Raw genomic sequence first — 26,253 nt, 5'->3', positions numbered from 1 at the left:
TTTTTCCCTCTTTTTTTATTTTTCAACCTACTGTGTCTTTGGATCTAAAGTGAGTCTCATATATAGCATAAATGGATCACATTTTATTTTTTAACCAATTTTACCCATATCTACCTTTTACATGGAGGATTTTATTCATTTATCATGTTTTTACGGGTCTCATATGATTTTTGTTCCTCTTTTCATACATTACCGACATTTTAAATTTTAAATTTTTTTGGTGGTGAACTATTTTGAAACCCCAATTTTCTTTTGGACGGACCTTTTACGTTCCTTTATTAGTGACTGCCTTTGGGATTTCAATTAATATCTCATAACAATTTAATTTTAAATAGTACCTCTTCTATTTCAATAGCGTACAAAATGTCTATTTCTGCATTACTCTGGACGCCCTCCTCTATGTCGTTGTTTGCACAGATTGCATCTTTATACTTTGTCCTTCCTTTATTATGGAGTTATAATAATTGTCCTATATAGTTGTGTTTTAACGCTTTAAGGCAGAGAGGAGTTAGAAACTAAAACACAATAATACTCACTTCTCTTTTTCCCATGCATTGTTTTTATATATTTATAGGGCTTCATATGAATTTTGTAAGTTTTGGGACATCACATTTTTCTAAAATTTTGTCCAAACTCTGTCTAGGATGTTATCATTTCAGCCCAAAGAACAGGCTTAAGAATTTTCTTATACGTGAACATTCGTCAATGTTTTAAATCTTGCACTGGGTCAATTTCACCTTAATTGTGAAGGATGGTTTTGTGGGATATAAAATTCTCGGTTCATAGATCTTTTCTCTTAGCACTTTGAATCTGTCATCTCACTGCTTTCCGGTCTTCATGATTTTGGATGATGAACCTCTTGTTAATCTCATTGAGATCACCTGGTCATGCGGAGTCACCTCCTTGATGATACTTTTGTGATTCTCTGTCTTTGTCTCTTGATAGTTTGAGTAGGTCTTGATGTGGATCTCTTTGTATTTATCCTCCCTGGAATTCTTTGAAGTTCTTGGATGTGCAGATTCATGTATTTTTTACTGAATTTGGAAAGTTTGGCCTATATTTCCTCAAATACGTTTTCCACTTCTTTTTTAATCTCTCTCTTATCTTTTTGGAAAATCTGTAACTGGCATTTTGGTATACTTGATGGTACCCTATAGGTTGTTCAGCTGTCTTTTTTTTTTTTTTTCATTGTCTTTTCTTCTAATCTTTAGAATAATTTTATTTGCCTCTTTGTAAATTTGCTGATTCTTCATTCTCCCTGCTCAAATCTGCCACTGAACCTTCCAGCAAAAATATTACATACCATGGTGCCAAAAAATGTATACACATTTTAAGAAAAGAAAAAACTTTTATAATTTTAAAATTATACTCAGTACATACTGATAATATTTGTTATCTTGTATATTGTATATCTTGTCTCTCTTATAATTTCAGATCAAATACAACTTGAGTAGTATAATTTTAATAGATTTTTACTTTCTTAAAATATATATGCATGTTATTGGCACCTCTGTATTTCCATTATTATAATTTTCAAATCCAGAATTTTTGTGTTTTCTTTTTAAAACTTTTATGTCTTCCTTGTGATTTCTTGTTCATATGTTATTCAACTCTAATTTCCTTTAGTTCTTTTTTCTCTAGCCATGTTTTCCTTTAGCACTATGAGCAAATGTCAGACAGTTGATTCAAAGTCTTTGTCTAATAATTCCAAAGTCTGTTTTCATTCATGAATTGTTTCTGGTTATTTCTCTCCCCCACCCATCCATACTGTCTTCTGTCTTTATAAGTTAAAATCATAACTTTTAATTTAAATAGTAAAAATTGTAACCTATAGTGTGGAAATGTTGTCACTTTCTGCTGAGTCTATGGTCCGGGAAATTTAAAGAATGAATCCATGGACCACACAGATAAGTAACAGAACAGAGTTTATTGATGGAAAGATTGATAGAAAGATTGATTAGCAAAAGAGGAAGAACAAAAACTCCTCTGGCAGCAGGGGAAGGAACCCAAGTGGGAAGTCAGCCATGTCCTCAGTCTAGGAGTTTAATCCTATCCTGCAGGCAGGGGATTTTGAGGCGGTAGGTCACAATTGGCTAAGAGGTCTGCAGGCAAAAAATGATCCTAAAATTAGCTCAACAATGTGGTCCTTCCAGTTTTTGCCTCATGTAAAGAATTAGGGTGCATGCTCCCAACTGCAGGAGTAACCACCAGAGTGGACCGGGCTGCTTTTTCAGGATTGTGCTTGAATGTGGCCTGTTTGTCCCTAGAGATGGGGTCTGTGACAAGACTGATTTCTGAGCTCACCAGGCCTAGAAAATGGGGGTCTCTCGCCAGCCCTCAGCAGGGGAACCCTGTATCAGAAAACCTGGATATCAAATCTTTCCGCCTCTTCAGAGTTACTAGGTGTTGTTTTCTGTGGGTGATAGTGTATTCTTTTTTAGTCACTTTTATAAACTACCTTTGTAAATGATTTTTTTTTATTAAATACTGCCACTTAAATCTTGGTTTCTTTAATTTGTGGTGAGCTTGCATTGTAGAAAAGGTTTTCTAAATGCCTAAAGTGAACAAAAATGGATAATCAAAAATAAACAACAAGAAAAAATCTTCTGGACTTTGCCATGGATTGGCCCTGTGTTGAGTTATTCCTTGGACTGTTAGCCAGGCCATTAATCATGTGTCCTTAGCCTCCAATTCCTGTTTACATCTAAAGATCGGTGGTACATAAAAGTTTAGTACCTTTTCAGGTCTTTTTGTGCATACGTCTTGCCTGTTAATATGCATGGCTTTCTTGAATCCCCATAAGCAGTAGAGCTTTCTAGAACTTGCATTTTTCAAAGTAGTCCTATACAAGAATTGTATGACAGGGCTTTCCATGTGTCTGATCTTGGCCTAATTGTACTCTTTTGATACAGGCTTCAACAGCTTTTCCTTTTCTCTCATAATATCTTTCATTGAGAGAGTTCTTTTTAGGTAGTTGAAACAAGAATAAGGCCTGTGCATTCATCCTTCAGTGAGCCCTAAGACTAGTCAAAATGCACCAACACAATCACTTGGGAACAAGATTCACTCTGCTGCCTCTTGAATCAGACATAATACTGAGAATGTGGCTGCCATTTTCAAGACTGCCAGCACTCATGGAAAATGGATGGGATAAGGCTGTAATAAATTAAAATAGAGCCTGCCAAATACACCCAATTAGCCGTTTTCTTAATTCAATATAGACTTGGTTGCTGTAAACCTTTGATGATTTTCCAAGGTTTTGACGAAGTTGGTTCTGGCATCTTAATTCCGTCTGTGTGGAAGACTAGGCCCTTAGATTCCCGACTACATTGTTTTTTGCTGATGTCACTTAGTAAAATTTGCACATTAATTTTAAAAAATGGAATGTGGGGTGGCGCCTGTGGCTCAAAGGAGTAGGGCACCAGTCCCATATGCCAGAGGTGGTGGGTTCAAACTCAGCCCTGGCCAGAAAAAAAAAAATGGAGTGTGTAGTGATGTGATTTTTCCGTAGCAATATCTTTTTGGCATATGATTTTGTAATAATTAGACCATAAAAATATTTCAGTTCAAACATAAGTTATGCACATCCCTGTATCTAAAAAGATAGGTACATAATTTCCTATTATTAATCCTAAATTATTTATAAGGAGAAAAGAAAGTGAGAGGAATTCTATCCTTAAACATAGAACGGCAATAAAATAAAAGCAAAAAAAAAAAAGAAAAGAATTTCTGGAGAACACTTCAGAAAGGAATTGTGAGGAATTAGCTCACTTTGGATACATTTAAGTATCAAGGAACCAAGTCATAACTACTAGAATAATTAGTTTTCTGAATTTTTAAAATTTTCTCATTTGCTAACATTAAAACATTTTCTATCATTTTTCAGCAAGAAATTCTAGCATCCAGGAAGTATGAAAACTGAAAAATTCCATAAGAAGAATATAGAAAAATGATAATACTTTCTGTAGTATCTAAGTGTTTAAAGCTATGGTCACACTGTTTTAATGTTTTTACTGTGATTTCTATTCACTAATTATGAGTGATCTTCTTAAGTACTAATTGCTATTTTGATATTTCAGAAAAACGTACTGAGTTCAAAGAATAGCTAAATCCTTTGACTAAAGTTGTGTAGTAGATAGGAGAGGTAGAATTTGAATCTATATCCTCAAAGCTTTCCAAAAGGAAAAGTTGATTTCCAACTGCCAGAAATCAGGGTCAGTGGAAGGACCCAGGACAGCACCCGGAGTATGTGGTGTTTGTAAAGCTAACGTGAGACAGAGGACTGGAGTGAAAATACAAGCAGAGTGTGAGTGCTGGCCTCGGGGAAACACATCTTACTGAATTCTACTATCTCTGGAAGCTAAAGACATTGTGTCACCTATAGACGATAAGAACACGTTGTGAAAGCAAAACACAGCCTGGCATTGTTTCCAAATGCACTGGACAGTTCCTAACATTTTACAGTGAAGTCCAGTTATGCAGAGCGCTCATGGGAGGAGTCAATCTAAAGTGTCAAATATTTTATATTATTAATAATTGAAAATGTTAGTGATATTTTATATGTAAAAGAATAGTTTTAATTTTAAATAATTCTAAAATATATATTCTGTACATCATTTATTAAACTATTTATTTGGTTACTAATATTGCATTTTCTGAAGTGTGTGTGTTTCATTTCCTGTTCTATCAGACCCTCATCACCAATGTTGGGAAGACGCTGCCAGCCAGATCCTTCCCGTAACCGTTCCTTCGTTCGTTTTATTGACTCTTAATTACTGATGGAAGTCCTGAGAAAGGAAAATCACTTGACAAAAACCTTTGACTAAATTAAAAATAAGATCAAATTAAATAATAGTAAGAAATTTTGAATCAATGTAGCAAAATTAAAAAATCTATCATTATTGATTTCTAACTTAATTAGCATTAATTATGTATTTTAAAACCTTAGCAGCATTATAATTTCCATCTAAGTGAACTACAACCAATTTTCAGTTCATTATTATGAACAATCCCGTTATACGTACTTTGTCCTTTGTAGAAATTTCGTGATTTAACACACTGAGATTCTCAAAACTAATTTATTCTCAGAGTATTCTGGGAATTAGCTATCATAATCACCATTATACAAACAAAAATTAAACCAACGACATTAGGGTATTTAAGTAGACTTATAATACGTATATCAAGAACACTTTGGTTTTTTATGTCTACTTTAATCCTCATAAAATTTCTCAACATGTTTCTCTAAAGCATCATTGTGTCAATTAAAAAAGAAGTCATAAGGGAAAGGGACTAATTTTGTAAGATTAAGTTTTCAAGCAGAATTGAGGACACAGTTATATAATTCAACTGCTTAAGGCCTGTTTTTCCTCATTTCTAAAGTTTGTGCTGGATTCGATATTTGAAATAAATAGACCTTTCCAGGTTTGCAATAAAATGACATTCAGTTTTAAATTCTGGTGTTCGGTAACCAATCATACACGATAAAATTAAAAATGGAAAATCTCCAGATATTATTCAAACCGTGAGTTAAAACAATTATTAAAGGCGCCATTTTGAGTAAAGAAATCATGAAAAATAAGTAGTTGCTGCTGGGTTAGAATTTAAACAGGTTTTCAAAGAGAGAATAGAGAACTATAAAAACAATCTCTGATTAACATTGTGGAATGATGTCTTGAAACAAGAAATAAATTTCTGTTTCTAATTTTGCTATGGAAATTGTGCTTTTCTTTAATTTCCATATATTAGGTGGTACTAGTGAAGTTTTATTACATAGATACATTGGATAGTAATAAAGTTTAGGCTTTTATTGTACCCATGGCCTGGCTATTTTACTTTGTACCTACTAGGGAATTTTTCATCCTTCTCTCTCTACTCTGGTATTCCACTCTGTATGACCATTTGTACCCAAGTGTAGCTCCCACTTATAAGTGAGAATATGTGGCATTGGGTTATGCATTGCTGAGTTACAGCACTTAATAGGCTCACCTTCCATCCAGTTGCTGTAAAAGACATTGTTTCATTCCTGTTTCTATCTGTATAGTATTCCATGGGGTGTGTGTGTGCCCTGTGTACAGACAGGCATATATATTGTATTTTTTTCAATGCACTCATCAGTTTGTGGACACTGATGTTGATTCCATGTCGTTGCTATTTTGAATTATGCTATGATAATCAGACAAGAGCAGGTGTCATTTTTATATGATTTCTTAGCCTTTGAGTTGGGATTGCTGGATCCAATAGATTTGCTTTTAGTTCTTTGAGAAATCTCCATACTATTTTCCACAGAGATTGTATCGATTCATATTCAACCAAAAGCATCTGAGCGTTCCCTTTCACCACATCTGCACCAATATGAAGGAATGTTCAGTGTCACTAGTTATCAGAGAGATGCAAATTAAAGCCACAATGAGATATCACCTTACTCTATGTAGAATGGTCTTTATTAAAAAGGAGTTCTTTGTTTACTAAAAGCACCAGTGCAAGCAATATCTCCTAGAAATTTTCAGTTTAACTCTACTACAAAAATTCTTTGTTGATATGACAGATCATAATACTTCTCATTGGTTCTCTATTGAATAGTTACCATATCTTCATTTACTGAGGCTATTAATTTATAATTGTATCATCTTCTTGGTTGATTTATTTATAACATGAGGAATATTTGTATTTATAAATCTTTTTCATTTAATTTAGCATCCAAAATATATGATGGTACTTAAAAAAATCCATTATGTCTGTCTTTGACTAATACTTCTCTGGAATCTTTACATGGATGAATCTTTTTTACTGAGACATCTGAACATATATATTGACCTTTAGACCTGTATATTCGAGACTAAAATAATTACAAGCAATATGAGAAGTGTCTGAGATTTTAAAAATCCTATATATTTTTATAGAAGTATCTATTGCATCTATATATTTTTGTATTTATCTAGCTTTGTACCAATCTCCGTGTTTCTAATTACAGAAGCAAATTATACTCATTGAACTCCAAACATAAACCAAAACAAAGTACAGTTGGCACTTGAACAACACTGGCTTGAGTTGCCCGGGTCCACTTGTATGCAGATTTTTTTAGTATATGTATTGGAAAATCTTTGGGCAATTTACAACAATTTAAAAAAACTTGCAAAGGAATTCATAGCTTAGACATATCAAAAAAAAATTAAGAAAAAGTACATATGTAATGAATTCACAAAAGATATGTAGTTGCTTGTCTGTTTTATTATTTACTATCATAAAATATACACAAATCTTTCTAATAGAAAAAGATAAAATTTATTATAACTGAGATATACAAACACGGACTACAGATGGCACCATTTGTGGTTGAGGGAAATGTACACTAACATAAAGATGAAGTATTAAACCATAACTGTGTAAAACTTACTGGAGTGTGTTCCACACTACTCTATTACCATCGCATCTCCTCTGTTGTGATAGTGGTAAGCTCAAGTATTTTGAGGATTTGCTTAGAATCAGAGTGACCTCAGACACTAATCATCTCCATATTAAGCATGTCATCTCTCCAGTAAACTGTGTATCACAGTAAAAAGCGATCTCTCAGGGTTCTACTGTACTTTTTTTTATGATGTTAAGTGCCATCCTATTAACTTTGGATCACATTATGGGGCCCATACAAAGCGCTGCTAGTGACACTGAAAATGCTCCCCAAAGCAAAAGAAAGTCACAATGTTGCAAGAAAAGTTGAATTGCTTGATACGACTGGCTGCAGTGACCACTTTAGACAGAAGGTTCATCTTCCAACATAACCATGGTTGCTGTTTAATAATCTAACTCTTGGGTGGCCCCTGTGACGCTGGCCCCATATACCAGGGGTGGTGGCTTCAAACATGGCCCTGGCCAAACTGCAACAACAATAACAACAAAAAAAAATCTAACTCTTTAGTCCACATCTAGTCTGTTCTTATTTTATTTTTAATGGTTTAATTATGTCATTTATGTAAAATTGTGATGTTTTATATGATTTTTTATTTATCTTAAAGTAGTATTTTATAAACATCTTTTTAAAACATACAATCCATTGCCCTGAGAGGCTGTATTATCATTTACATAAATATTCACTTACATCTGGGCCCTTGAATTGCTTATTCAATTTTAGACTACAGATAATAATGTTAAAAATATATATGTTACTGTAGAGGCTGAGGCAGTAGGACCACGTGAACCAGGTTGCAGTGAGCTGTGATGACACCACTGCCACCGCGCTCTACCTTAGGCAACAGAGGGAGACCCTGCCTCTAAATAGATAAATAAATAACATATTTGTGCATAAAACTTTATGCATTTTTATTATTAGTTTCTCAGAATGGTTAACAGGAAGTGAGCTAGCATCCCGAGGGCAGAAGTATGTGAAAGATCCTTCCATTTATTACCGATTATTTTCTACATGCAAGTTGCATAAGTTGCATTGTCATTAGCAACATTAGAAAGTACCAATTTTGTTGAAGACTCTTTAAGATGATATATTACTAACTTGTGGAATTAAGAACGTGTATCAGTTATATAATTTTGTTTATCTGAAAAATAATGAAGTTGAATATTTTCTTTATATATTTTGATGCATACATGCAAATAATCACACCATGTAGAAGTATTCCTAGTATTAAATAATAAGTAAAAGCCTCCTTTGTTAGGGCCTAAAGCACTTTCCTCTTTGGGCAATAGAACAGGTTTTTAGGTAATCTTTGAGGTCATTTACTAAAGTAATTACATACAAGTGTATTGAAATGTATACCTGTAGCATTCTTTATAATCTGGTTTGTACTCCCTTACAAATGAGCAATTTGGGGGATAGCTCTGTGTTCATATTAATACTAACACAATATCACTTTTATAACTGCAGTGTAGGAATACATTTGGCGGATGCTTCATATTTTATTTAAGTATTCCTCTATTGTTTGACATTTAAATATTTCTAAATTGTCTTAATGCAACCAGTGCTGTGATAAACACTTTGTGCATATTACTTAGTGGTCACCTGTGAACATTTATTAAGGGGAGGTATTGAGAGAAATTATTGCTTCATTAAAGCAGAGTCACAATTTAAATTTTATGAGATAATGCCAAATTATTCTCTGAACAATCTAAAACAATTTTGCTTCTACAAAGAGTACGTGAGAACACATTGATCCACATCCTCCCCAGTCTTGGATCTTGGCACACTATTATTGTTGCTAGTACATTGGTGAAAATAAATACCATTTTTTTTGTGTTTTAACTTTCATTCACCTCATTATTTATGAGATTGTGAACCTTTTGATGTTTATAGGCCAATAATCATAGCCATTTGTTTATTGGCTAATTTTTATTTTCACTTTTTTTTTAGTGATTCATTACATACAATATTATTCTTTATTCTGTCATACTTTCTCTAATTTTCTAGATTGCATCAAGCATTGTTTACCTTTTAATATAGTCATTATTGTCAAGCCTTAACCTTTTTTAAATTTTGAGGGTACAGATGGTTAGGTTACATTGTTCGTGTTCGTTAGGTGAAGTCCAAGTTGTAGGTGAGCCCTTCACCCAGGGGGTGTGCTGTTACTCTCAGGCCCTTAGGTTTCTGCACACTGGGTGAGAGTTTGCCAGTCCCTCTCCCTCTCCCCTCTCACTTCTCCCTCCTCCCCCTCTGCCCCTCTTCAATTTAATTGTGTTTTTCTCTCCTGTAGGCATGTAGTTGTTTATCTATTGGCTTTATTGAGTTATGTTGGTATTGAGTACATTGGATACTTACATTTCCATTCTTGTGATGCATTACTAAGAAGAATATGTTTCAACTCCATCCAGGTTAATACAAAAGATGTAAAGTTGCCATCTTCTTTTATGTCTGTATAGTATTACACGGTGTGCACATACCACAGTTGATGAACTTACAGATTTTTGTATCTTGCTGTAAAAAGGTTCCATCTTCTATATACATATGTTTGTTGCTTCTATAGCACTACAACACTATTACTTAACACTGATATCTACATATTATAAAAACTTTATTTTTAACTTCAATTATTTCATTTATTTGGATATTTTATGTGATTACCTCAGCACCTTATATCATATAGTCTGTATCTTTCTCCTGATACAAAACACTACCTCTAGTATCTGGGTAATTTTTCACATAAGTCTGCGTTTGAAATCTCTATTCTATATAATGAATACTTCTCTGTCTTGTTAAAATACCTTTCCATTGTTTAAATTTATAACAGTGGGGTATAATATAAATGTGTGTATAGATTGCTTTATATATGTGTGTATATGCACATACATATATAATCATCACATGAAATTATAAAATTGACCTTACATTGGAAAAATATTATCTTGTTCTCTAAAACAACATTGTTGAATATTGTTAATGGGGTTAAAAGCATTCATAACAAAAGGTATGTATTTTGAAAAAAAAAAAAAAAAACAACCCTTCCCATCTGTTTTCCATCTGCACAGCTCCTTTGCTCTTAAGAGTGCTGTGCACATCCTTGGGGTAATTACTGCGCTTTTGATTTTGAGTGGAAGAACATAATGGGGTTGAGTTAATTGTTCATACTCCCTAGTTCACAGAAAATCGTAATTACTACTGTGTACAAAGTCTTTCTTTTCTTTCATTAATTTAATAATTACCTTTATCCCTTTTCTCCACTGTACTTCCCCTTTCCAACCCTAGAGTCAACATTTCTTATGTTTTTAATGAATCTTTGGCTTTGTATTGATCTTATAAAATAGATATTGCTTTATACTCTATTTGTTTACATTTCATTCATATAAATGACAATAGATCTCATTCTGTGTTTTACTGATTATTTTTCACCAGTACATGTTAAAAAATATTTGTGTGGTAGGGCGGTGCCTGTGGCTCAAAGAAGTAGGGTAGTAGGGTGCCGGCCCCATATGGCAGAAGTGGTGGGTTCAAGACCAGCCCTGGTCAAAAAGTGCAAAAACTCTGTGTGTGTGTGTGTGTGTGTGTGTGTGTGTGTGTGTTGATTTGTGTAGGTTTAGTCTTGTGCTTTATAAGTATCCCTACAAATCTATACTGTGCACCTATTGTATTTTACTTAACCACTTACTTGATAATGTTGCATTCATGTGACTTTATTCATTTGTGGATTCGTTGGTGGCCAATCTCTTTCTCAAAGTGTTTCTTTACCTGCAAGGGTGCTGTATAAGACTTTTTAAAATAATGACTGCAGTAGCCTAAGAGAGACAACCCTAACTGATCGAGCCTCTGCTGGCCTCCTGTTGGCTGATGTTCCACTTTCATAACCAAATCACAAGGCCAAGCCTACGTCAGAGGACTACCCAAAGGCATTGTTACTGGGAGATAGGATTCATTGAAGAACATTATTATAATAATCTACCATATAAAATATTAATTGTACTGTTTGTTTCCTGAGACAGTCATGTCTTAGCCCACATTTTATTGACTAGATCATTGCTTTCCATTCATTTGGAATCCCACTTGTAGTCCACATGTATTTAATCCATGTCTGAGTGCTCCACGCATGTGGTTAGTCTTTTTCTTTCTTCACATATAAGTTCTTCACTATTCTCTTTACTGTGCCTGCATACTATATATAAATACCTAGGAGAATCAATCTCCCACAGTCATTTATTCTCAATATTTATTTCCTATCCTTTTTCATGGTCTTTACATAAATGTTACAGTCAGCTTATCAAGTTAAAACACTGTTAATATTTTTATCTCAGATTTTAGAATCAGCCTATGTAATAATAAAATTCTGATATTTTAAGGGATATATTAAATTTATAGATTAACTGACTTTTAACATTTAAAAAGAAATGTGACCAATAAATTCCTATTTGTATGAGCCACTTTTAGTTCTTATATAATAATTTATTTTACATTTTAGGTTTATTCATAGATATTTTGTCATTTTGTTGCTAATTTTGTTCAGTCATTTTTTCCACTTTATCTCCTCATAGTTTTTGTTAGTGTGTTTAAAAATACTAATTTTCAGTATTATTTATGTGTCCTTTAACATTTTGAATTTATTTATTTATTTATTGATATTATATTTTAGAGACAGAGCCTAACTTTATTGCCCTCAGTAAAGTGCTGTGATGTCACAGCTCACAGCAACCTCCAACTCCTGGGTTTAGGTGATTCTCTTGCCTCAGCCTCCCAAGTAGCTGAGATTACAGGTGTCCACCAGAATGCCTGGCTATTTTTTTGTTGCAGTTTGGCCAAGGCCAGGTTTGAACTGGCCACCCTTGGTCTATGGGGCTGGTGTCCTACCCACTAAGCCACAGGCACTGCCCCATTTTGAATTTATTTTAATAGGTTTACAATTGATTGTCTTGTGTTACAAATATTCTATTCTATTATGTTACCTTTTCCTTATAACTTCCAATATGCTAAAATCTTCATCTTGTATTATTATATTGGCTGGTACTTTAGTTTTGAAATATAATTTTGATAATGGGCCTTGACCCAAATAATTTGTTCACTTGAAGCTTTCAAAACATCTGCTTTTACAGTCATGTTGTTACCTATTTAAATCCCCTCAGTGTCCACCTCTTGTCTCTGCCTTAAAACTTAATACTTACAAACAGGCTGTTTCTTTTTAAGTCAATAATAAAAAAAACTAATCATAATTGAATAGCCCAAGTAAAACATGAGAGGGAAAGATGAAAATACTTCCAAATGATTAGAGATAATTTTGGAAAATGCGAAAGCAAAACACAGCTTTGACTTCCTTTCCCACCATTTTTACATTTCTAAACACACCAACACAAAAGAAAAACAAAAACTCAAAAAATAATAAATCCAGATAATTTCTAAACATGTATTATAAGCTTATAATGTATTACATGTTTTAGTCTATTAAGTAATAATTATTCAGCTTTAGTATGTGAAGAAAATATAGCAGGTAATGAGAAAATAGCAAAACGATAACTAGTGTTAACCATTTGTGTAACTTTAGTTACAAGGTTATTGAAAACGTGCATTTTACTAGGACTTCGAAGTTAGGAGGCATTTTATGAAACTTTAGCAGAAGTAGGAAAATGCTATTTAAGTTAGTATTCATTCCAGGTTAAAAAAATCAAATATTTTCCATTTCCCTATTTACAAATTAATACTATTTTTTAATCAGTTGTCAAGTGATCCCAGCTAGAAGCTAAATATCTATGCCGCAGTCCTCATCTCCCGTTCCTGGTTCTGTGTGCTCACTAGAGCAAGTGTTCAGACTCTTCTGCAGGGAAGTGCTTCCCGCTTTTTTGCATTGCCACCCCCAGGTACAGTCTCTGCCCGCCCTGCTTTGCTTCCTGCAGGGGAAGGCTGGCTAATGTGGTTGGGGTTGGTTTGGAGAATGAGAATCCTGACTTGACGGAGAGGAGTGGGCCGGGAGGACTTGCTCCCCCCACCCGCTCCCCTGCAGAAGGCCAGCTGCTTCCTGAGACACAGTCACCTGCCACGCAGCCACTCTCCTCCCAGGCCAGCCAGGCTGCCAGCTTTGCTGTTCCTCCCTCTGTAATCCCGCTCTATCCCTTGTGGTCAATTTTCCCTTCTCGGAAAACAGTCTTTTTCCCGTGCCCGCCTTGATTTATTGTAATTAGAGTATGTCCCTTTGCTTCTGGGATCTAGACCACTAATATGAACTCTCTCTTTAAAAGGAAGCCTAGCCTAACAAAAATGTAATTGAGTAGCTGAAGCTACATCCCTCTCTCTCTTCCCATCTTTGAAGAAGTTCCCGAAACACTCTGGCAATGGGGGCAATTACAAGCCCCAGCCGCTGGCCTGCAGCTTACCTTGAGAGCAGACACCCTTTATTTGCCCACCAGTTCCTCCCTAAGGTTTACTCAGCAGACTGAATAATTATTGAATTTGGTCACATGGCACGCGGATCCACAACCCAACTCACACCAATCCTGCTTCCTCACAAGGTTTTTTCACCTGGTATTTCTGTCTCACAAGTATAAAATGAACACTTTGTTAGCACTTTTTGTTTAATTAATGTATATATTTTAATTTTCTCTGGCCTTTAGCAGAAGTAGGAAAATGCTATTTAAGTTAGTATTCATTCCAGGTTAAAAAAATCAAATATTTTCTATTTCCCTATTTACAAAGTTTTAATCAGTTGTAAAGTCATCCCAGCTAGAAACTAAATATCTATGCCACGGTCCTCATGTCACGTTCGTGGTTCTGTGTGCTAACTAGAGCAAGTGTTCAGACTCTTCTGCAGTGCCACCCCCAGGTGCAGTCTCTGCCCGCCCTGCCTTTCTATTTCCACCTCTGTCCTCACCGATAATTTGTTTTTTCTTTTAATCACTTACTCTATTTCTGTCATGTTAACTCTAAGCTGCTTATCAGATCCTGGATAAAACACACCCGATTAGATAAACGGGTACAATTATGGAGGCTGGGCTCTTTTCAGATTTTCTGTCACTTTTTTCAGTCCCAAGTCAGGAAGACCAACTAATTTTGTTAAATGCCATATTAATGCCAGTTTTGTGTCCTAAGCCCTTTAACTCTTCTAAAAGCCCTTAAACTCGTTAACATTAGAATTATGGTCTATAATGTACATAGGGTGTACACATAATTGTTTAAAAAATCTGATTTTGCCATATGAGCTAGTTACTCACTGGAAGTGGAGACATTAGACTACAGTATTAACTCGGTCAACCAGTTACACCCTCTATCTCATGATAAAATTATGCAATTACTTTTTTATTTTTTAGAGCAAAATTATGCAATTACTTTTTTATTTTTTAGAGCAGTCTCCTTACATATCAGAGGAAATTAGGTACCAAAGCAGAAATAAAATAAGAATTTTAGTATTCAGAGATGCATTTTCCTTTCTTAAGAAAAGAATTTAAAATAAGGCTCAGTGCCTGTGGCTCAAGCACCAGCCACATACACCTGACCTGGACTGTTGGAATCCAGCCCCGCCCACCAAACAACAAAGACGGTTGCAACCAAAAACTAGCCACGTGTGTGGTAGGCACCTCCCAGCTACTTGGGAGGTGGAGGCAGGAGACTCCCTTGAGCCCAGGAGTTGGAGGTTGCTGTGAGCTGTGATGCTATGGGACTCTACCCAGGGGGACAGCTTGAGGCTCTGTCTCAAAAAAAAAGAAAGAAAGAAAGAAAGAAAGAAAGAAAGAAAGAAAGAAAGAAAGAAAGAAAGAAATTAAAATAAAAGTTGAGAAAGACATGCAGCCACAGTATTTAGGATAGTCTATCTATAAGGTACTTATGAAGTCGGGGAGGAGGGCATCTTGTGGTTTGTTTTAGCTATTTCAGCCTATGTTTTAGCTATGTTTTGGCATCTTGTGGTTTATTTTAGCTATTTCAGCTATGTTTTACCTATGTTTTGGAAACAGGAAACCTCCAAGGGCGTTCATTTGTCCAAGGCGTCTCAGCATTAGTACTATTCAGAAATTGTCCTGGCTCTAGTTATAAATCTTCACTAACTGTCGCGATTGATTCCAGTTCTCTCTGCTTCCCCTTCCCAAACATGAATGTGACCATTCTTTGTGAACAGGTGTGTTTTACTGAGCTAGTTATGTGATGTTCAGATAAACACTAAATCCTCCGGTGCCTGAGTAGGAACAGCTCTCAATCTTTTCTTACAAGGGTCAGTCTGGGATAACAGAAAACAACTGAATCTAAAGGAATTCATAACTAGTGAATAATGACTCATGTCAGATTTATGGTGTGTGTTCATAAAAGTCCTGTGCCAGCTGTAGCACACTGGAAAATGTCACTGTCACAGCGTGTTGTGTAGGTTGGTCCACATTATTGTGTGTGTGTGTGGGGGGGGTTCTGGTTTTAGTATCTTATCCTCTTAGCATTTCTTCCCTTCCAATTGGAAAAGCATGATATTTATATTCCAGTTAGAAAAACAAGATACTGATAATCCTGCCCACTCTTATTTATGATCATATGCTTTGGGTATTGGTTTTCACAAGTAAAGTTGTTGCATGACTAATTCCTGGGGATGTTCACATTTTTTAGTTATGGAATTTATTTCAAAGAATACGGTTTCAATAATTGGGACATCAGCTTTCTGAAACTTTTGTTTTAGATGTGAAGTGCAGCAATGTCCATTTTGGGGGCACACTTCGCCACTTTTCATCTGCATAGATTGATATGCAGGCAGAGACTTCTTTTCAGATCTGGGGAGCTGTAGACAAAGGAGCTTTGAGGAGAAAGATCATGTAGGAACTCTGAAGAAGTGTGTGGTCTCATCCCAGCTTCTCCTATGGGAATTGAACCTCGGTGGTCTGACATTAAATATCAGCAGTAAGGGGAACTGATTAGTCGAGAAGCTCTGAGGACTCAGGAGACGGGCAGTGCTGCATTAAGACCCAGGGGATAAAATAATTTTTATTCTCTAAATCTTATGGAATTCTTTCGCTTCAAACTTTAGGACATCTGGTACCATATGAGGACATTGCTCTTGATACTTATCATGGAAAATTTATATGAGGAGTTATTGAAATCTTGAGATTCCTTTGATAGCATCTTAGGTGATGAATTTGAAAACAGAACCTACTTCATGAGACTATGTGACCAGACTCCTTCAGGAACTGTCTGAGTGATGGACGTGGGAAATCATTCATTAATCCTTTGCAGGGAGGGGGCAGCCTGGCATTGTGGGATGTGATGCTCTCCAGGCACTTACTCTTTCTCATGCTTCATAGCGTTTTAACCTTGCATCTCTCTAAATATCTATTCTTTTTTCTCTCTAACAAACATGCTCCTTTGCAAGGCTCCTGGATTGTCACACTGTAAACACTGATTGAAACTCACCAGGTCCTTAGATATCTATGACTTAACGTCCGGCACAAAATTTTCTGTGTCTTTTATTAAAAATTCTTTAGTAAGCTCAAGTAAGTAAGTAAGCTATTTAGTAAGCTGTTTCCAATTCCAGCATCTTTGCAGGCTTCACAGTCACCCAGTACACCACAGGTCTGCGGCTCTGGGTTCCCAGCAAGGTGGAGTGAGCTAACCCGCGGATGAGGCATAGATTCCATTGGTGCAAATGAAGCCAAGAGAAAAAGAGTTTTTATTGTCAAGATGATACCTTTAAATAGAAAAATATAACCCTCTTGGATACCCATATAAATGTATTTTTTAACACTGTGGGACTACTGGCTATAAAGAAAAAAGTAATAATAACTTTATTTTTTCTACACATGGTTATAATAATTTGTTGTCCCAGAAGAAATATTTTATGTGATTCATAATGGGAAAATAATGCTTTCCAAAGTGGTAAGGGCTGAAAGTTTCTATTTACTGAGAATCTATCGCTTGCCTGGTAAGAGACATGCATTTACTCTCCTCAAAGCAAGGAGGACTTCTCTTCCTGCTGGTGAAGAAATTGAAACTTGTGGAAATCAAGGGCTTTGCATGAAGTCATACATACAGAAGGTTTGTTATTTTGAAAACTGAATTATGAAAGTAAGTCAGCCTGTAATGGAAGCCTTTCCCAATCAAAGTGACAACTCTAAGCACATGAATCATTTTATAAATAAAAGCCATCATTAAGGTTGAACCTTTTTACACACGTTATAATGAACTACTTGGACATTCAGAAAGAGAAAATAATTTTGGGGAAAAAATTGTTGTAACTCTCACCAAATCTGAGAAATCCACACGGTAACATGCTGAGAGCCCACGCTAGTCTAGTGATATTAATTTCCTAGAATAAGAAGTGATTTTGAGAGTAAGTTTTAATGCTCTCATTTCTCAGTCTGCAGCTTCCTATACACACTCTCTGACAAATATTAGACAAACTATGTCAGGCCCAGAACTGTGCAGGATTTGATTCTGTTAAGCAGGCATGAAAGTTGAGAGCCTCGTAAATATTAATCAAGACTAATGAACAGTGGGAGACTTCTGAATATCAATCTGTACTGGGGGAAATTTTGAATTAGAGACACCACTTCCTAACCAATAAATCAGCGGTGAAAAATTGAAGGCATTCTCATGCATCTGCTTATGTAGCTGGATCTCTAGTCCTAAAGGAGTAGAGAGTGCAGATGCCAAATAGATGTAATTTTATCGCTCCACGTGGAGCTTCTGCATTTTTAACTGGACCATTTTCTAAAAAAAATTTTAATTATTTTAAAAAGAAGCTAGATTGTATCACAGAAAACCTGAGTATGTTACATAGTATCAAAGTTAGAATAGTCCATGAGTAAAGAGAGCTTGTTTTATTCTTCTTCATTAGCATTCAGAAATAGAGCCCAAAGGGATTAGAGAACTCAAGGTTAAAAGGCGAGCTGAATGCTAAAACCTGATTGGCATATAGCTTTTACTCCATGAGCTTGTTACTGCTTTTTCCCTAAACTTATGTACAATTTGGAACAAGAAAATAAAAGATCTTCTAACGTAATTTGCTAATAATACAAATTCTTCTACGTAATCCCATATTCTTAATGGTTGTCCGTTAATGAAAGAAAAACATTTTTTGTGTTTATAGTAGATGGACTTAATATTAATTAAGACAAATCTGAGCGTGGATAATGACATTTGTGATTTTATGATATTTCTGATGTTGAGACACTAAATATGAAATTTGGTAGACAGAGAGTTTTTAAAATATTTTTTAGGTGTCAGAAAATATTTCAAGCTTAAAATATGTTTCTGTAGTGGGCATTAAGATTTTTTAAATTAAAAAATTTTAAATTCCTATGGGTACATAGTAGTTCTAGGTATTTACACGGGACATGTGTTATTTTCATACAGTCATACAAAGTGTAATAAATCAGGGTAATTGGGGTGTACGTTACCTCAAGCATTTATTATTTCTTTGTGTTAACAACATTCTGACTCCACCTTTTTAGTTATTTTAAAGTCAGACATAACTTACTGCTGCCTATAGTCACTTTGTTGTGCTATCATAATATTGTTCATTTTATCTAACTATGCTTTTACCCTGCTAATCCTCCTCACTCTATGCCCTGCTCCCTGCTATCTCTTGTAGCCTCTGGTTAACATCATTCTACTCTTTACCTCCAGGAAAGCAAGTCTTCTAATATTTGGCTTTGACATATGAGTGAGACCATGCGAGCTTTGATTTTCTCTGATTGCCTTATTTCACTTAGCATAATATTCTGTAGGTTCAACCAGGTTGTTGGAGATGACGGGATTCCATTATTTTTATGGCTGAATAATATTCCATTGTGTATACTATATTTACCACATTATGAATGTTTTAACAAAAATATTTAGAAGTAATTCTTAACAATATGAATGTTTTCTCACACCATCAAAATTAGGCCTCACATTTTATCCTGTAGAGACAAAGCATGAGCTGTGCTTATTGAACGGAAACGATGCATGTTTTAAGGACCCAGAAAAGATGAAGAGCCAGAAAATAAGCCAGAAATGGTGGACATTATTCAGAGGGACATGGATATACTGTTTCCAGTGTATTACTTCCTGCCATTTCAAATATATTGAATGAGTAATACCAGAAACACTACTAAATTAGGTACTGGTACAGCAAAATGTACACTTAAGCATTAACTGCTACTGATTTCTTAGTTCTTTTATGACTCAAAATTTCTAGACTCATTGAAGGCAGATAGTTGTGTTGATCTCCACTATATTCTCACTGAATTTAGTACTTGTTTAACAGATACTTAAAGTTTTTTAAAGAAGCTATACATTGAGATTTTTCTATCTGATAGAAGAATTTGTACTGTCTTCAAGGATAACAAATAATCATACTTCAATTGCTCAATTATAGCTAAAATTATATGGTTTTCCAACTGTAAGTAATGTTATAAAAATGAAAGCAGTTAACAATTTTGTGCGTATTTTGGTAAATATCTGTGCCGAGGCATTTCTTGCATTTCACAATTACAACATAAGATTGATTTGGGGGGAACATGGGTCTTAGTTATTCTACAACATGAAGTATGGAAGTTATTTGTGAATTTGCACACAAACTTTATGGACAGCCTGTATTTGAAATTTATGGCAACATTACCTTGAATGAATATTTTGTGTTAATAGTACATGTGGAAGTGGTCTTTTTTATATAAACAAAACTATGTGTGATGATTAGCATTCAGAATGTTCATTACACAGGTGACAATAGCATAGGTGGCTTTTTATTTGTTTTCATTTACTTTATCTTAATACTCACAATTAGGTTATTTTTTTTTCATTTAAGAGCATAGTAAATGGATCAATATTTCTCTGATCCTTTTTTTAATGAACTTTTAGAAATATTAGGGGTGATTTAATCAATATTATTAATGTAATCAAAATAGAAAATCTTACATGATTCTGTTGGGCAGTATCCAATTTGGATATAATTTTGTTTAATAGATCCTATCTCATTATCTCTAATTTATTTTTTTCTGGGAAACTGCTTGTGTTATATATCAAAGGTTCAAGCTACATTTATATTTACAAAGATACTTATGATGAATGCTTTGAAAACTTCTGAACTAGTCATGGAGGCCAATAAAACCAAATAAATTTTTTTTAAATGAACTTTAATGGAAACGTACAATCAAATTGAAAGTTCATCTTTGTTCAGTACATGATATTGTGATATATGTATTTCATTAAAAACAATAATTACATATGCACAGCAAGACTCAAAAGCGCAAACTCTATTTAAAATGTATAATGTTAAAATCATAAAAGTAATCAAGGTTATCCTAATGTGTAAGAAATGGAAGTCTAATAGTTCTATACTAAAACATAAAATAAAATAAAACTTTCTAACTATTCAGCTGGTCCACTGATATAGATTAAAATGAGAAAGATGCTGATGATTATCAAAAAAGCAGTGTCAGGTTTAATACATAAATTTTAAATAATATGAGAAATAAAAGTGCATGAAATGAATATATATATTCAAGCTTTTTATTCTTAGTAGATTTAATAACAGTTAACCAAGTTTGTTTCACATCAGAGGTTTAGAAACGTGCAAAATGTTTACTTTTTCCCCTCTCTGTGGAAAGAAAAATGTGTCGCTCCAGTTATCTAGATCTATCTAACTTTTAATTATTTTTCCTTCCTCGGCATGAGTTATTATTACTTAGATGTAATGAAAGAGTGGTCTAGGGAAAGGAGGAGAGTGGCACAATCTATAGAACAATTCAAACGTGATCCCGACATACCATCAGTTACTGAGTAGCCTGGGCAGTTCACACCGGGCCTGGTGATGGACCTGTGGGCCACAACGCATTTTCTTGTAGTTAAACCTCTAATAGTTTCTTCTCTAACTTTGGTTTTCATCTTTTTAGGTTTGGATTTATTCTTCACAAAGATGAAGCTGCACTACAAAAAATTGATCTTGAAACCATGTCGTACATCAAGACAATCAACCTGGTGGACTATAAGTGCGTTCCTCGCTCGCTGGCCTACACACACCTGGGAGGGTACTACTTCGTCGGCTGCAAGCCGGACAGCACCGGGGCCGTCCCGCCACAGCTCGTGGTGGACAGTGTAACGGACTCGGTCATTGGGTTCAATAGCGATGTGACTGGCACTCCATACGTCTCTCCAGACGGCCACTATCTTGTCAGCATCAACGACGTGAAAGGCCTTGTGCGGGTTCAGTACATCACCATCCGAGGAGAGATACAGGACGCTTTTGACATTCACACAAACCTGCACATATCGGACCTGGCGTTTCAGCCGTCCTTCACCGAAGCGCACCAGTACAACATCTACGGCAGCTCAAGCACACAAACTGACGTGCTCTTTGTGGAGCTCTCCTCTGGGAAGGTCAAGATGATAAAGAGCCTCAAGGAGCCACTCAAGGCAGAAGAATGGCCTTGGAACCAGAAGAACAGGCAAATCCAGGACAGTGGCTTATTTGGTCAATACCTGATGACGCCTTCCAAGGACTCTCTCTTTATCCTGGATGGACGGCTCAATAAGTTAAACTGTGAGATCACTGAAGTGGAGAAAGGAAATACAGTCGTTTGGGTTGGAGATGCCTAGGAACCCGGTTACATAATTACTGAATGCAGAGTTTTACAGTACATTGCACTTGATCCATTCTTAAATTTACAGCTTAACTTTCAAAGTTTATATTGATATATCCTAGTCAAGCATAGTTTTCTTGGTGGCTCAAATACAATAGATTATTTTTGGCAAAGACATATGCAATTAATAATATTGGGTGATTAGAAATATTTAACACAACATTTAATGATCAGTTGTGTCAATCACCAGAATCAAATCTATGTTTTGAAATCAATACAATTGGATTTTAAATTCTTAACAAATAACTAAACTACAGGGAATTTCAGATGACTCAAGCATTTTTTCATTTGAAGGGTAATCTTCCTTCACCCCCCCTTGTCCTTTTTCTGTGTTTAAACCGGAAAAAAAAGGTGTCATGGAACCTTAATATTCTTAATTCGAAATATTCTGTCCTGTCCACTGTTTGTAATCTTTTGTGCCTTGAAAGGAATGTCACAGGAGGAAAAGGAAAGCTAAAAGCTGCATGCTGAACACCCCCATAACTATAAATCTCTTGTCATTAAAAAAATGTTTAACATCTCTTGCACCAAATCCTGCCCTCGGTCATTTACTTAACCTGCCATGAAATAATGAAATATCACTTGAAAGCCTAAGTTGGTCTTAGGTCGTACACAGGTGACAAGCTCTGTTTGACATATTCTGCATCACCCACAGCATGCTATAGAAAAATATAGAGGAGGGGAGGAAAATAATTATAGTAAAAATGTTCACAATGCACTGTCTATTGTTTTCAATCACAAGAGTGCATTATATTTTTAATGCAACTTTTTCTGGGATGTTCACCGCCTGCAACTGTTTACTTTATTATTAGCAGAATAGATTGTTTCTTTTTGAATAGCCGGGTGTTTCATCACCAGGAACTTTCAGTTCTTAAAAGAAAGAAAAGGGGGGAAAAAGCATTACTATGTCTGCTTAAGGTAAAACACACATAGGGAAATGAACACCCAGGGGAAAAAGAAAGTCAGCAAGACAACGGATGAAATATTAATGACTTAGAAAAATTAGTAATAGAAGTTGAAAAGAAAGGGAAAGCCCTGTAATGGTGAGGATAGCTGTACTTCTCCATTGGTTTTGCTGTTTAAATAGAACCCATCGAAAAACTTCATTCCTAAGAGTTTTTCTAAATGACCTCTCCTATTCAAGTCCTACATAATCCTAAAATCACCTTCTCACTCACTGCGTGCTGTAGTTTGAAACCTAACTAATCCTCTTATTGGAGGCACTGCAGAGAAATAAAACTTATTGCTTAAAAAAAAAAAAAAAGGGAAACAGAGAAGGTCAGTAGAAATAGATTAAAACTAGAGAGTTGGTTTATTGAAATAAGCAGATAATTATCCAGGCTTCAAGTAATGGCTTACACATTCTGAGAATCTTTTTACTTATTTTTGGTTTTATCGTTGCTAGAAATGCTAATGGGCTGTTGAAATGACCTCCATTTACTGAAGGTAATCCAATAAGGTCTTTTTTAAATACAAATTTTACTCAAGTTTGAATTGTGTAAAACTGCTTAGAAACCTGAAATTTTATAGTGTGTAATATCTTACGTGTATATAGCATCCTGAGCTGTGTGATACAGTAGATTTCTTCCTACTTAGCTTAAGGAAACATTCTGTGAGGTTTAATAAACAACAGAAACTCAGCTTATGTTTCTACTTACTGAATCAGCTTTACTTTTTGGCAATTTTCTCCCTTGTGAACATGAACCATATAGAAAGTCTGTGACTCAATGATTTCATGTAAGTCTGTCGCACACCCCCTACTTTGGTAGTTTATACCATGTGGATGCTCTGTCTGTAGACGCTGCCTGATAAAAGGAGAATAAACCTCTTACATTTTAACCCTTGAGACTTCAGTCAATGATTTTATGTGCATATCATTCTTTTTGTTTCTCTCAGTGGTTCAAACGTAGTTTAGTGCCCGCATTATGTTGTAAGTAATTGGATGAATAAATGGAGGTAGAGGGGGAGTAAAGTGAGATTCAGCAAAGAAATTTATTTTCATCTGAATTGCCATATCCCTTCATTATTGCCAGCAAGGCATATATCCTTTCCATGACATCTATTTCTTGAGACTCCCTTATGGTAAATTAAAGGAAAGAATATCAGAATGGAATGTCAAGCATATGTTCAAAAGAATGAACTTTTCTTCTCACATCCTTACACTGTTAACCACAGAAATAGTGAGCTACTTAAATAAAAAGAAAAAACATTTTAATTCTTAGAATGCTGAAATCTGGGCTGGGCACCCATAGCATGGCTGGGGCGTCAGCCACATGCTCTGGGGCTGGTGGGTTGGAACCTGGCTCGGGCCTGCTAAACAAACAAACAAAAAGTAGCTGGGCATTGGCACCTGTAGTCCCCACTACTAGGGAGACTGAGGCAAGAAAATCGCTTGAGCCTAGGAGTTTGACGTGTAACACCATGGCACTCTACTGAGGGTGACAAAATAAGACTGTGCCTCAAAAAAAAAAAAAAAATAGAATGCTGACATTTGTGAACTTAGAAAAAGAAAATGCATATTTATGTTACAGTGATTTCTAAAGTAGACATTTCTTTCTTCAAAGATAGGGTAAGAGACACAGGTGGCATACAAGGCATCAGTACAATGCTTTGTAGATCTCCATTACAGTGGGTTCCAAGGAATCCTTTCATCAATCAGTGTAAAGAGTGAAAGTGAAGAAAAAACAGGATAAAATGATGAGTCAACTCATTTAGAAAGATGTGTAGCATCAGTGCATAGATATTTTTATAGGAAGAAAACAAAGTGAAGAGACACCAATGAAGGATGTGAAAAGAGTGAATAAAAGTATAAAAGTAGGAGTGAAAATAAGATGTGGGGAGATTGTTGTGTGGAATCGGACCAAGCAAATGATTTTGGGAGACAAGTTGACACAGATAAGAAGGTAGGTTATGATCGGTTTTTGAGTAAAAGAGGAAAAGATAGAAAGAAATTTTAAAGTTCAGATAACAGAGACCAAATAATAATCTTTCAAAGGAGAAATCTCCGTGAAAATGAAATTAGAGAAAAAGGTATCAAGTCAAAAATTTCAAAATGTCAGTTAATGGTTTTTAATACATGACAATTAAATTGAAAGTATATGTTAAAAAATAAGATGTGTTCAAGAAAATCTACCAAAGTGCTCTACCTTTGAATAAAGGTGGAGCATATAAGAAACAAAAATTATATGAATCAAATATGACATCTTTGACATATAAGAAATCCATGATGGAGAACCAGACTCAGGTGAGAGGATGAGGACTTAGAAAAAAAGGCAAATTAAGTGGAAATACAGAACAATGGAAACACTACCAGAGAACGTCATCTTGTACAAAAATCCAGTGTATTTTCTCAGAGTCACTCTACCTTCTGTTTGATTACACCTATGTAAAATTAAAGTGCTCTTTTTCAAAAAATGAATTTTAAAACTTTATCACTTTTATAATTCCTACTCAAAATTCTTCAGTGTTTTCTTTTTCTTTTTTCTTTTTGGCTGGGGCTGGGTTTGAACCCACCACCTCCGACATATGGGGCCTGGTGCCCTACCCTTTTGAGCCACAGGTGCTGCCCCAGTGTTTTCTTTTGTAAATTAAATTAATTTGATTGAATTTTATGTTTTCTAGTTAAGATTTTATAGGATAAAACACTATGTTTAATCATATTTGACAATTTATATAAAATTTTAAAGTGAGATAAATTTTACGAGTAATATTTCTATTCATGGAAACCAGTAAAATAAGATGAAAATGTAGAACCCAAGGTTAAGACCTTAACAACTCCGTTAGTCTTAAGACCTGGCGTGAGGCGGGAGAGTTGACCTGAGTGGAAATGGTGGGAAATGAAGAAATGAAGCCAAGAAAGACAGAACAGAGAGACAAAGAAAGACAGAAGGTGACAGATAGGATGGTGTCAGGAAGACTGGCGTAGCTGGTGGCTGCAGCCTGTGCCTGAATCTTGGAAAAAGCTTTATTTATACAGATCATAACAAGGTTGTGTGAATCTTAGTACACGGGGTAGAGATGATCCTTAAAGAAGGAAAACTGTGTGTTTGCCAACAATATGAAAAGTCTGCATGGGCTACATGACTTCCGGCAGGTGGAAAGAACACTGTGAAAGGAGAGTGGTTGGGTGTTGCCCTCTGAGAGTTTCCCAGGCTATGGTGGCCCTGCCACCCACAACCCAGTCCCCACAGTTTAGCCTGTTCCTTTAGGGGAAAGGATGACAAAAGAGAAAGAAAGAAAGAAAGAAAGAAA

The 26,253-nt window shown here is 35.3% G+C and overlaps 1 protein-coding gene across 1 annotated transcript in view; it reads left to right on the top strand.

Annotated features, from left to right (window-relative positions):
- FSTL5 (follistatin like 5) overlaps positions 1-21,958 on the top strand; it is a 512,268-nt gene extending 490,310 nt beyond the window's left edge. The window contains exon 14 of the mRNA XM_003794706.2: positions 21,256-21,958. Within this exon, the coding sequence (XP_003794754.1) occupies positions 21,256-21,958 (703 nt within the window). The remainder of the gene's footprint in view (positions 1-21,255) is intronic.
- Positions 21,959-26,253: the final 4,295 nt, after the last annotated feature.

This window comes from Otolemur garnettii, unplaced genomic scaffold (assembly GCF_000181295.1).
Source record: "Otolemur garnettii isolate 467f Iridium unplaced genomic scaffold, OtoGar3 scaffold00085, whole genome shotgun sequence".
Taxonomy (NCBI): domain Eukaryota; kingdom Metazoa; phylum Chordata; class Mammalia; order Primates; family Galagidae; genus Otolemur; species Otolemur garnettii.
Note: the sequence above shows the minus strand (reverse complement) of the source record. Positions and strands in the feature narration are given on the sequence as shown.